The sequence below is a fragment of the Hippocampus zosterae genome, chromosome 9, assembly GCF_025434085.1.
Source record: "Hippocampus zosterae strain Florida chromosome 9, ASM2543408v3, whole genome shotgun sequence".
NCBI lineage: Eukaryota > Metazoa > Chordata > Actinopteri > Syngnathiformes > Syngnathidae > Hippocampus > Hippocampus zosterae.
Genome location: NC_067459.1, coordinates 24,452,980 through 24,466,334, shown reverse-complemented (window position 1 = coordinate 24,466,334; position 13,355 = coordinate 24,452,980). Strand labels below are relative to the sequence as shown.

Sequence of the window (13,355 nt, the reverse complement as noted above, 5' to 3'; positions counted from 1 at the left end):
ACAGAGACAAACAACCATCCGCGCTCACACTCGCACCTAGGGACAATTTAGAGCGTCCAATCAGCCTGCCACGCATGTTTTTGGAATGTGGGAGGAAACCGGAGCACCCGGAGAAAACCCACGCAGGCCCGGGCGGGGAGAACATGCAAACTCCACACAGGGAGGCCGGAGCTGGAATCGAACCCGGTACCTCTGCACTGTGAAGCCGACGTGCTAACCACTGGACTACCGGGCTGCCCTGTTTTTATTCATTTTTATTTATTTTTAAAAATGTTTTGGAAAATTCAGCCCCCCAGAGCCAGTTTGACTTAGCGATGTGAAATTTGCTGTACATGGCTTGGCTATCAAGAATCGACCCTCAAGAAAGTCTCAAGAAATCATGCCTGAGAAGACACAGAAAGTCTGCCATTGTACTGTTGCGTGTGCTTGTGTGTGTGGGTGTGGGTGTGTGTGTGTGTGCGTGTGCGTGTGCACATGTGTGAGTGTCAACATTCCAAGTTGTTTGACACATCAGCTGGAGGGAGCTGTGGACTTAATAGGCTATTACACACTTTAATACCCTCCACCACACACACACACACACACGCACACACACGCACACTGCAGCCTGTTGTAGGCGGATGGATATCTAGTACATACACCACACAAACACGTTTATGAACACACACACACACACACACACACACACGCACACAGCAGTCAGTCTATTAAACTTGTTAACGCCTCCAGCTTGGAGGACTCTGCGGCGAGTTAACTAATTCGTGAGATCCGTGACGGACGCAACCGGAGAGGATGAGCAGCACGCGTGTGTTTGTGCGAGGGGGGAAGATTTAGGCCGAGGAGGCAAAAAAATAACGAGTGTTGTTCAGCACTTCCAGGCTTATTTTCTTTTTTTTTTTTTTTTTTTTGCAATCGACTTCCTCACCTCAAGACCGCAGCGCTCACGTGTCGTATTTGTATTTTTCTGTCATAGCTTTTTTTTTTTTTTTTTTGCATCTGCGGTTAGCTTTAGCCAGTCAGCTAATATCACCACAGTGCACCACTTCACTACCATATCTCCAATTAAAAAAACAAAATACAAAAAAAGATTCTTCTTTCCACAGGCCGTCGTATAAACAACGAGGTCATCTCTAGTCCAAGTCTTCCTCGGCTAAACTTGTCCAGTAATGAATAGGAGTTGTCTTTTTTTTTCTTTTTCTTAAAGTAAAAAAAAAAAAAATAGAAGAGGTTGACAAGGTCTGGAGGAGAGCAAAGCTCGGCAAAAGAGTTCTGCTTGTTAATGACTGAACGGACTTTTCGCCCTCCAACTGAACTCCACAATAGCAGCTCACTCCCTGATACCGTATTTTCACCACCTTTAGGACACACTTTAAAATCCGACATTTTCCCCAAAGTGGACGGGGAGCCCATTAGTGCGTATGCACCGAGTTCCAAAATCCGTGAACGCTGTTGTGTGACTCCGACTAGGCGTCCGCTTGACCGACTCATGCGGTGCCGACACGCTGCTCATATAGAGGAAAGGCGGCCGTCACCGAGGACCGCATGTAGATGTTAAAGTGTGAAAGAGGACGCTAGAGTCATGCCGCTCCCCCAATACGTGTTTATAGTATCCAGTACGTGCATTGCGCAAAACAATGGCACCTAAAAAGAGACGCGCTGACGAAGCACAGTTTAAGCTGCAGCCTATCAGTTATGCGGCGAAAGAATTCAAGATCAGCTAATCCACGCTGCTTTCTGCTTTCGTTAAATGAAATAGCGCCATCTATCCATCCGGGCAATAGCGACCGTGGCGCAGCAACATCCGGCGGATTACAAGGAAAAGCTTTCAGCTCCTATTGCAGCAAAAAAAAAAAAGTTCATTCTCTGCATAGGGCGGCCCGGTAGCCCAGTGGTTAGCACGTGGGCTTCACAGTGCAGAGGTACCGGGTTCGATTCCAGCTCCGGCCTCCCTGTGTGGAGTTTGCATGTTCTCCCCGGGCCTGCGTGGGTTTTCTCCGGGTGCTCCGGTTTCCTCCCACATTCCAAAAATATGCATGGCAGGCTGATTGGACGCTCTAAATTGTCCCGAGGTGTGAGTGTGAGTGCGGATGGTTGTTCGTTTCTGTGTGCCCTGCGATAGGCTGGCAACCGATTCTGGGTGTCCCCCCGCCTACTGCCCAAAGACGGCTGGGATAGGCTCCAGCACCCCCCGCGACCCTAGTGAGGATCAAGCGGTTCGGAGAATGGATGGATGAATGAATGAATGAATGAATGAATGAATGAATGAATGAATGAATGAATGAATGAATGAATGAATGAATGAATTCTCTGCATGACATTAAATAAAAGACGCTTTCTTGGAGATTTTTCGGGGACATTCTTCATGTCCTCAATGTTTTGTGAGCTCGCAGATCGCAGTGCGTGCTGCTGTTCATTGGATTGCGCATTATATGGATTATTATTGCTCAGTCTTCCAAATACATGAACTCGTGCCTTTGACATTTGAATATTGCACAGACAAACCCTTGAATTGAAAGCCAACTTGTTTTCCAATGAGCTTCGGGAATCAAACAGAATCCTAATTAGGAAACATTTCAGATATTGAATTCACATTTCCAATGCAAACGTCTTTTCCGGAGTTAGAGAAGCCGGTTAGCGGACCTTTGGCCAACTTTGGCAAATTTACCAGTCGTGGCTGAGAGGAGCAACATCAAAGTTTGATTGTCCTAAAAACTAAGTCTTGACTCTCAAAGTGAACTAGTGCACTATTTAAAACTCTGAATGCAGTCTAACTAGTTTATGTAAGACATGCACACACACACACACACACACACACACACGCACACAATGCGCCTGTTCAAACCTGTGGACTGTGTCCAGCTCTTCTGCTGTTTTGGAGCCAGTACCTCCTGCCAAGTCGGCCCAATTAGAGGCTCCCCCTCCCCGGGCTAGAGAGAAGCGGAGCCGACCCTCCTCCCCTTCCGCCCCCCCCCCCCCCCCCCCCTGCAGGCATCCTCCCGCAGGTCGCCGCCGTGTTATGACAGTTTCTGACACTGGCCCCCCCGGGCAATTACCAGCCGGCGGCACGGCAGCGGGCTAATGTGGCTGGGATGGATGGAGGCAATGACGGCCATCAGGGAGGGAGAGAGGGAGGAACCACAAAATGAAGTTGTGATGAGTCCACAAATACTCAAGTCCCTGGAGAGTCAAGTATAGGTTGGACGTCCCGCAGAAAAGCCTGTTGTTGACTCACGTTGACTCCGTGAAAGTTTCTACAATCAGTTCCTTAAATATTGGGACATGGACACAAATTGTCGGGATGGTGGTGGTGGTGGGGGGGTGTTTTTTAGGGGGGCGGGGTCGGTTGCCTCTAAACACCACCACAACATATTTGGAATGAGTTGAGCACGATGTGCTTTACTCAAATCAACTCGTGGTGTAAAAAGTAAAGTCAAGACAGTGGAAATGAAGAACATGGAAACAGTTCACACCATGAAATACGAAAACAAGGTCTGGTCTGATGCGATGTCAAAAACCTAAAAATAAAGATGTGCACATACATACATACAGCATGTGTTTCTTTCGTTGTAAGCCTTATAGTGCAGGGGTGTCCAAACTTTTTGCCAAGGGGGCCAGATTTTATGTGGTAAAATGTCGGGGGGCCGACCTTGGCTGACATTCTTTACATTGAACAACAATATTGTTCAAGAAATTTTAGTAAGCCAGTCTGTTTCACATTTCCATTTTTATTTTAATTTCAACAATCTTAAGAATTTCTTTTGCTTCATTTGAAACAGGAATTTGAAATATGACATATCAGTCAATATAAACACGGAGTGATGTCTTGTTAACTCGTCAGTGATGCCCTCTAGTGTCTAAATGCTATTACTCATTTAGTGAATGCTATTACTCATTTAGCCACTAGAGGGAAGCAGCACTCTATGAAACATCACTCCCCAGTCTACGAGACCTCAGTCAATGCAACACGTGTTCCATTGCGCCCAACCTGCGGGCCAGACGGCACTGATTTTATGACGGGGGCCGAGGGCCGGATGAAATTCGACCGCGGGCCGGATTTGGCCCGCGGGCCGGACTTTGGACATTGCCTGTTATAGTGGGCTTTTCTTATTTTGCAGCTTCAGACATATTTGTTTTTTGGCCTAGCTTGTCAACCCTATCGCAACCAAATTCGGTTCGTAGATCGATTCGCAATTTTAAAAAATTACCGGTAATCAAAAAAAAAGTGAAGCTGAAGATTTTTGTCATCGTGTGTGTGCCGAGCGTGGCGCCAAATTTGATGATATAAATAAATAAAACGTTGAGGTTCCTCTGAACACACGTTAAAACCTTTGGGCAGCAGTTTAATCAATCTGCACAACATTTTGGTTTTGGCACATCTCTCATGACTGGGCGCTCGAAAAAAAGGCAATCGAAGGCATGAAGTAAAACAAAAGGTGAAGTCTTCCATTTTGGTTATTTGTCAGTGCATTTGTACTACGCCGGGTGTCAAAAATGAGTTTTGTTAGCACGGAACTTGCTTGTTTGTGAAACAGAGTGAGCGTATGTGGCAGATGTTGCGGGCGGCTGTGCCACGCAGTCGGTTGGCTGCTGCGCTTTCGTGGGTCGGCTTAACTTTAGGCGTGTTGTATTTTGTCTGTGGTGTTATCTGACCCCACAGACGATCACACCAGAGTGCGACTGCAGCTGCTCGACGGAGAGCCCCACTCCGACTACATCAACGCCAACTTCATTGACGTGAGTTAAAGTAGCGACATAACATTTGGTGTGCAGATCCATTGTGAGTGGACCCACAAAAAAAAAAAAAATCGTAGAAGCCATGCCCGAAAAGACACACAAGGTCCTTCATTTTATATGATGCACACATTTTAAGTGTATATTGGGAGGTATTTTTAAATAATTCAGCCCCCATAAGTCCAATTTGACTTATTCATTCATTCATCTTCCGAGCCGCTTGATCCTCACTAGGGTCGCGGGGGGTGCTGGAGCCTATCCCAGCCGTCTTCGGGCAGTAGGCGGGGGACACCCTGAATAGGTTGCCAGCCAATCGCAGGGCACACAGAAACAAACAACCATTCGCACTCACACCTAGGGACAATTCAGAGCGTTCAATCAGCCTGCCATGCATATTTTTGGAATGTGGGAGGAAACCGGAGCACCCGGAGAAAACCCACGCAGGCCCGGGGAGAACATGCAAACTCCACACAGGGAGGCCGGAGCTGGAATCGAACCCGGTACCTCTGCACTGTGAAGCCCACGTGCTAACCACTGGACTACCGGGCCGCCCCAATTTGACTTAGCAACATGGAATTTGGTTGGCGTGTCTATCAGGAGTAGAGCCCCACAAAAAAATTGTAGAAGCAATGGCTGAAAAGAAACTGGAAGTCTATTTGGTTTTTTTTTTTGTTTTTTCAAGTGGACATTTTAGGTGTCATTTTTGGGCAAAGCCATTTTGATTTGTAAACCCAAAATTCGCTCGGCATGTCCATCATAAGTCAACTGATCAAAATCTGGAGAAGCCACGTCAGAACGACGAAGGAAATCTGCCCTCCCAAGATGAACTTTTGCAAAATATTTCACGACCACTTCTAAAATGGATGCATTTCTACTTGACAGATGAACGATACCAAATTTCATTTCAAATGTGCTCACTTTTCACCACCGAGTGTAACATAAGAGGCATGCAAACATGTTTAATGAGAACAGGAGGAAGGTGACGGGGGGGGGGGGGGGGGATATGAGGAGGACATCCGAGATAACAAACAAATGTGCTCTTCTTGGAAATGAGAAAATTAAAACGCTAAACAATACAGACCCCCCCCCACCCCCAGGGACCCCCCACCCAAGCACACGGTGCTAATAAAAGCCTTCTCAGAGCGTGTTTTTAATGAAAATGTGAAAGTGATAAATGTTTTCATCTCTGACGTGAGTATGAGGAGGGCGAGGACGAGGGTCAGCCGGTATGCGCTCGTCACTCCCACATGTCCCGTGGAGGGAAGCTGAACACCCCCCCCCCTCCACCCCGCCCCCAAGCCTCCCCCAGGAGCCCCGCTATTATTTAATAGGATATTTATGCATGAATACAACCTTGACTTGTGCAGCTGGGAGGCGGAAGATGGCTTGAAGATAATTAAGAGAGGTAATAGAGATGCAGGAAGGACGTCCGCTTTAAATATGACAACAATTAATTTCACTCTGGATGTCGGTGAACTCGCTTTGGGTAAGCAAGACGCTGCGCGCTCTCGTGTCATAAAAGAAGCCGTTATTAATGGGAAACCTGTATATTGCTAACAGGGAACGCTGGGATCATTAAAGCCAGTAATGAAATATATGCTTTTGTTGTTGTTGAATCAAACTGATATCTAATATTTGGACCAATCTCATGTGGTGAAAGAAGTGAGCCACGGACATATTTGGAAATTTTGAATCCATGTTGAAAATGTTTATGATGATTTTTTTTTTGCCTGGTGTTTGTGATGATGAATATAATTTGCAATTCATATGAACATAATGTAAAAAAAAGTCCAGTGGTTAGCACGTGGGCTTCACAGTGCAGAGGTACCTGGTTCGATTCCAGCTGCGGCCTCCCTGTGTGGAGTTTGCATGTTCTCCCCGGGCCTGCGTGGGTTTTCTCCGGGTGCTCCGGTTTCCTCCCACATTCCAAAAATATGCATGGCAGGCTGATTGAACACTCTAAATTGTCCCTAGGTGCGAGTGTGGTTGCGAATGGTTGTTCGTCTCTGTGTGCCCTGCGATTGGCTGGCAACCGATTCAGGGTGTCCCCCGCCTACTGCCCGGAGACAGCTGGGATAGGCTCCAGCACCCCCCGCGACCCTAGTGAGGATCAAGCGGTTAGGAAGATGAATGAATGAATGAATAAAAAAAAATATGACCAATTTTCCAAGAAAAACTGTCCTGCATTTAAATCACGGTTGTCAAACTCGCCGTCCGGGGGCCCACATGTGGCCCCATCACCTCATTTTGTCCAGCCCGCCAAAGCAAATTATGAGCATTCATGTTTCTTGCTTGAAATTAAGAAAAAAAACATTGCGGATTGTCTTCACTGTTCCAAATGTTGAGATATAGCAAGCATTTTTTTTTTGTTGACATAAAACACAAAAACATACCACATATATCAGATTAAGCAACCGCTGCCCAAACATAAAACATATGCCGTCAGGCAGACTGCCGCAGCCCTTTTGAATGTCTTCTAAGCATTTTTGTTGTGTGTCCCTCAGGGCTACCACCGGCCCAGACATTACATCGCCACACAAGGTAATTCAACGCAAAGAATACCATTTGTGTGTGTGCGTGTGCGCTCAGCAGGGGTCCTTTTGGGTAGGATGCTATGACCTCAACCTTCTATATTTTAAACCAGCTGATTAAAAAAAAAATACCAAAAAAATCACCTCGACAAATTGAAGAGCGCATTTGTTGAGAGTGTGAGCAGGTTTTACTGTGTGTGTGTTTGTGTGTGCGAGAGTGTGTTGTGGAGTGTGTTGGTGTGTCATGCCATGAACATAAATGTATTCCATTGATGTGTCAGGTCCCATGCAGGAGACGGTGAGGGATTTCTGGAGGATGGTGTGGCAAGAGAACTCGGCCTCTATCGTCATGGTGACCAACCTGGTGGAGGTGGGCAGGGTGAGTGGCCAAATGCTAATGCTAATGCTAACCCCATCAAAGTGTAACGAGCGTCCCGCTTTTTCAAAAAATTTTTTTTTACATATTTTAATATATGTACAACCTGTCTTGAAACCTAAATCTGACTCCCTAACCCAATCCTGAAAACCGAAAATCCTGTCTTGAAACCTTTTGTTACAGCTGCTGCTGTTGTGAAAGTGCTTTATAAAAATGTACTGTATCGTTTTGTTCAGCCTCGAAGTCCTAACTTTAAATCCAACTTTCAACCCCTACTTTGTTTGTTCATTTGAACCGAACGCTGTCTTGAAACCCTAAACCTGTTTGAAACCCTAATCCGACACCGTAACGCAACCATGAATCCCTACTTTGAAACCCTAATCTGTAACTCAAAGACAGTCCTGAAAAGCAAAACCAAGGCTTGCATGAAACCTTGAAGCCTTAAATTGAAACCCAAATCTGACACCCGAATCCAATCCTGGACAACCCAAACCCTGTCTCGAAAGCCTCATTTGAAATCCTAAACTGGTTTAGAGACTTAACTTGATTTTGAAGCTCAGCCTGTCTTGAAACCCAAATTTGGAGCCCTACCCTTTGCACGAAAGGCTCATTTGAAGGCGGGCTCGCCGGTGCCGTGTGGGTGTTTTAGGTCAAGTGTGTCCGCTACTGGCCCGACGAGACGGAAGTTTACGGCGACGTCAAAGTCACCCTGGTGGAGACGGAACCGCTGGCCGAGTACGTCATCCGCACGTTCACCGTGCAGAAGGTAAGCAACACCTTCCCGCGAGACGACGTCCATGTTTTTTTTTTCACCGTTTTCGTATGTCGGTGTGTTTGTACGCCGCATGTGGCGAATGGATTTGCGACAACGCAACAAAAGACGGCGAGGAGCCGTGAAGCAGGGGCAAGTTCGTCACCTGCTTAAGTCTTTTCATTTGCGACACGGGCGCTCTGTTCGTTGAAAGCTAATCCGCCGGCAGATTAAGGAACATCAGAACGCGGCAGAGTGAGACTTTGCTCGGGAAAGCGACACAGGGGGAGGTGGGGCGGGGGGGACATCTTTGCAAATGAATAGCTGCATATTTTGCTCGGAAGGTACGCTGAAAAATGTGTTAACCTAACATATATTATTTGAATATTTGTGAGGAAAAGAGTCGAAAACCAGTTGACCACAGGTTAATTGTGGACCACCCAAAAATTAAGGACCGTAGTTTTCTTTGTCCAGCTTAATTAGGTTAACCGTGAGGTATGGAAGAAGTTAAACAATCCCAAAATGTGTTTTCTGTCAACAAGTCCAAGGCCATCTTTGACATTTTCATTTGAGTGATATTGTTCCTTCGAGCCGCCATCTTTATTTTATATCCCTTGGACGTACATCATCGCCAATCCTCCTCCGCATCATCACCTGGGCACGAGCCATGGACTTTGCAACATTTGTGATGAGACGTCTTCGAGAGGAAGAGCGAGCCACCATCATTACTCCCCCCCCCCCACCCCCCTTCCGGTGGATCCATACCTCTGTGCACCACCCTCCTCAATAATTCACCAGGATCGATTCCACCCGCAGAGCTGTAGACCGAGCAGGTCCTCAAATGAGACGGTCTTGTCCTTCTCTCTTCAGGGTCTCTCAGGTCATTGTAGCCCCCTCCCCCCACACCCTCCCACACTCCTACACCCTCCACTCCAAGCTCAGGTGGAGGATAAAGGGATGACCAGGCACACTCCCACAGAGGACAAATACAAGGTTACGAGCATGACAATGGAAATCTTCAAGAGAATTCACACACGGGAACGCCGAAGGACGCGGCGACACCACATCCATTCTTTGCTTACAATTGGATTACGTCACAATTTACTCGATATTGGTGCCTTGAGGAACAAGTAACCCACCTTATTGTACAAGCTTTTCAAGACACGAGTCATCGTTTGGCTGATTTTTAAAAAAAATACATTTTTTTTTCACCTTGTATTTAACCTCGGAGAACCCCAAAAATTTGGCCCCTATAAATTCTGCTACTCAAATGCTACCCTTAAATCCCATAGGGTCAAATTTGGCCCTAATCCTAAATTGGGATTAAAGCATTAAATATTTGAGGAAAAAAAACATATATTTTGGTGTTCAGTGAACATGTAGCAATCATTTAATGTAAAATTCATCATTTTCCAAAGAAGAAAAGAGTTCTTGGGTTCTCCAGGGTTAAGGAGGGAGTAAAAGACTTTTGAGATAGGGGACCTGTACAGGGCAGAGGAAACGATACAATGTGTATTTATAGCAACCATTTTGCCGTAGCTAAATGGATTTACTGTATCTTAACAGCAGAAGAGATATCCGAACATAAACTGCGGAGTAACACGTTGAGCGTCAATACTCGCAAGCATATATTCTTTATCCTCTGCGAAAGATGACTCATATTACAGTTGCATTAAACTTCATGCATTTTTGATCAATAACAGTAAAGACACTTCTAATCCAAAAACAAACCAATGCGGCCTTTATTTTCTACGTATAAATGTCTCCCTGAAACATCCAACCCGTTATCCGAAGTGCTTAACCTCCCGAGGGTCGCAGGCTGGTCTTTGTTCAAGCATCAGAAGGGTAAAGACATGCGATAGTTGTGACAAATTTCCATCTCTCAGAAATAACGCCATTTATCGTGCTGCCTGCTATTGTATGAATGCAAAATAGCCGCTTCGTCACACATCCCTCCGGTGCATTGCAACAACATAATAAGGCTCCCTTCAGTGGCCGTAACAATGAAGACAGCTTGAATGGCAAAGACCAACCGTTCCGAGAAAATGAAAATGCTGTCAATGAATAAATTCCAGTTGATGAATGTCATGCCGCACGATGGTCGACCGGCTAGCACGTCTGCCTCACAGTGCAGAAGTGCAGGGTTCGATTCGAGCTCCGGTCTTCCTGTATCGTGTTTGGTCCCCGTAATCTCCCCCCGGGCCTGCGTGGGTTTTCTCCGGGTGCTCCGGTTTCCTCCCACATTGGAAAAAAATGCACGGCAGGTTAATTGAAGACTCTAAAAATCCCCCCTTGGTGTGATTGTGAGCGCGAATGGTTGGTTGTCTACGTGTGCCCTGCGATTGGCTGACAACCTGTTCAGGGTGTCCCCTACCTACTGCCCGAAGGCAAATGTGAGATAGCCCCCCCCCCCCCGGCACATCCTCTTGTGAGTATAAACCGATCAGAAAGCGGATGGACGGATGAATCAATGTGACGGTACACAATGGCGACCAAATACCGAATGCCAGCTTTTACAGTCTCGTTTGATTGTTAATTCTCCTAATCATAATTCATTCATTCATTCATCTTCCTAACTGCTTGATCCTCACTAGGGTCGCGGGGGGTGCCGGAGCCTATCCCAGCCGTCTTCGGGCAGTAGGCGGGGGACACCCTGAATCGGTTGCCAGCCAATCGCAGGGCACACAGAGACGAACAACCATTCGCACTCACACTCACACCTAGGGACAATTTAGAGCGTCCAATCAGCCTGCCACGCATATTTTTGGAATGTGGGAGGAAACCGGAGCACCCGGAGGAAACCCACGCAGGCCCGGGGAGAACATGCAAACTCCACACAGGGAGGCCGCAGCTGGAATCGAACCCGGTACCTCTGCACTGTGAAGCCCACGTGCTAACCACTGGACTACCGGGCCGCCCTTCAATCAGAACTGCCATGCATGTTTTTGGAATGTGGGAGGAAACCGGAGCACCCGGAGAAAACCCACGCAGGCCCGGGGAGAACATGCAAACTCCACACAGGGAGGCCGGAGCTGGAATCAAACCCGGTACCTCTGCACTGTGAAGCCCACGTGCTAACCACTGGACTACCGGGCCGCCTCTCCTAATCATAATTATGATCATCGATCATAATTAATCATAATCGATCGATTTTTTATTTTTTTTTTTATTCTTGCAGAAGGGTCACCACGAACTACGAGAGCTGCGCCAGTTCCACTTCACCAGCTGGCCCGACCACGGCGTTCCTTGCTATGCCACCGGGCTGCTGGGCTTCATACGCCAGGTCAAGTTCCTCAACCCGCCAGACGCCGGGCCCATTGTGGCACACTGCAGGTACAACTACACACACACATACACACACACTGGAGAAATTGTACCGAGCAGACACAGAATGCAGTACAGTACACAAAGTCTACCAGCAAACATTTGTATGTGTGTGATCTCGGTGTTGAGTAAACGTGTGACGGCTGCTGCCGCCACGCTCACCGGAAATCCTTGTTGACGTCATTTTGTGCATTGCTCTGTACAATCGCTCCTCTTTCTTGCAAGGTATTACGCAATATTATCGGTCCGGTCGGCCACACTTTTTTCATCCCCTTTACGACATAAAATTGCTTATTTTTTTCAACTTTTTTTTAAACGCGCACACCCGCACACACACACACACGTAAAGTGTAGCTGAGTCGACATTAATCACTCAGGTGACAGGTAATCTGCAGAGACTCTCCCCTCCTCCCCTTCCCGCCTTTCTCTCCTCCGTCTCATTCTTTTCTTCTCCTCACACCTCCCTTCTCCATCCATCCATTAATCAATCCATCCATCCATCTCTCTCATTGCCCCCCCCTGCCCCCTCCCCACACACCTTCTTCTTCCCCAACCATCGTTCAGGATGTGTCACATAAACACTTGACATTGTGTTATTAAAGTCTCCACTGTGTGTGTGCGTGCGTGCGCCTCAATATGTCCGATTGCGCCGGTGACGATTCGTGGCAGTTTTCTCCAAAGAGAACAAAAGCGCAACAACAATGTGAGTCGACAGGGGAACGTAACACCGAAATACAATTGGAGTAGTTATTTAATTGCGTTGCTGGCGAAGCAAGAGATGAATGGCATCGCAATTCATTTCATTTCGGAAAATTGAGTTGCGGGGGGGGGGGGGGGGGGCAAAACACCCAAACCTTTTTCCATCATGTTTTTTTTTTTTAATGAGAAAAGCACTCAACATTAGTGTCAACCGAAAAAAAAAAATAATAGACTAACTCGAATAGTCATGTCAAAACATAGAATGTAAAGATGTCAACAGAATTTGTCGCATTTTCTTTGAACTTTGAATTTTTGCTGTCCTTAATCGTCGTTTATTTAGTTGTCCTTTTCACCAGGCTCGCTCGTGCTTGAATTCGATGGACATAATCCACTTTTTCTCAGCACAGTTGATTGTTTGTTTGCTTTTTGGGGCAAAAAAAAAAGACACAGACACAAAAAAAAGTCAACTTTTTTGAGACGACTCATAACTCGAAAAAGCCCGTGTCTCAAATTCAACGGATGATGAAGTCCGCCCGTTGTTGCTTCTTCGCGACAGCGCCGGTGCGGGCCGGACAGGCTGCTTCATCGCTGTGGACATCATGCTGGACATGGCCGAGAACGAAGGCGTGGTGGACGTCTTCAACTGCATCCGCGAGCTCAGGTCGCAAAGAGTCAACATGGTGCAGACGGAGGTGAGGACTTCCCGTCCGTCATCTCGACCGGCGATTCATTTGTGGATCTGCTCGCGATGAACATGCCTACCAAAGTTGGTGTTGCTCGGTCAAACAATTTTGGCCTTAAAAAAAAAAAAATGGCAGATCTCTGTCTTTTGTTTGGATATCTGTGATTCAAATGACTTTGCAAATTTCATTTTGCTAGCTTAAGGGGTGAATTTATGCACCTAAAACTTCCTTTTCAATTCGCAATTGTGTATTTTCAAGAA

At 46.7% G+C, this 13,355-nt stretch overlaps 1 protein-coding gene and 1 long non-coding RNA gene across 2 annotated transcripts in view; one reads left to right on the top strand and one right to left on the bottom strand.

Moving 5' to 3' along the window:
- LOC127607756 (uncharacterized) overlaps nucleotides 1–13,355 on the bottom strand; it is a 110,095-nt gene that overhangs the window by 18,138 nt on the left and 78,602 nt on the right. The window lies entirely within an intron of this gene.
- ptprt (protein tyrosine phosphatase receptor type T) overlaps nucleotides 1–13,355 on the top strand; it is a 149,970-nt gene that overhangs the window by 125,657 nt on the left and 10,958 nt on the right. The window contains exons 24-29 of the mRNA XM_052076389.1: nucleotides 4,658–4,734; nucleotides 7,236–7,272; nucleotides 7,544–7,641; nucleotides 8,288–8,404; nucleotides 11,568–11,722; nucleotides 12,969–13,104. Of these exons, the coding sequence (XP_051932349.1) occupies nucleotides 4,658–4,734; nucleotides 7,236–7,272; nucleotides 7,544–7,641; nucleotides 8,288–8,404; nucleotides 11,568–11,722; nucleotides 12,969–13,104 (620 nt within the window). The remainder of the gene's footprint in view (nucleotides 1–4,657; nucleotides 4,735–7,235; nucleotides 7,273–7,543; nucleotides 7,642–8,287; nucleotides 8,405–11,567; nucleotides 11,723–12,968; nucleotides 13,105–13,355) is intronic.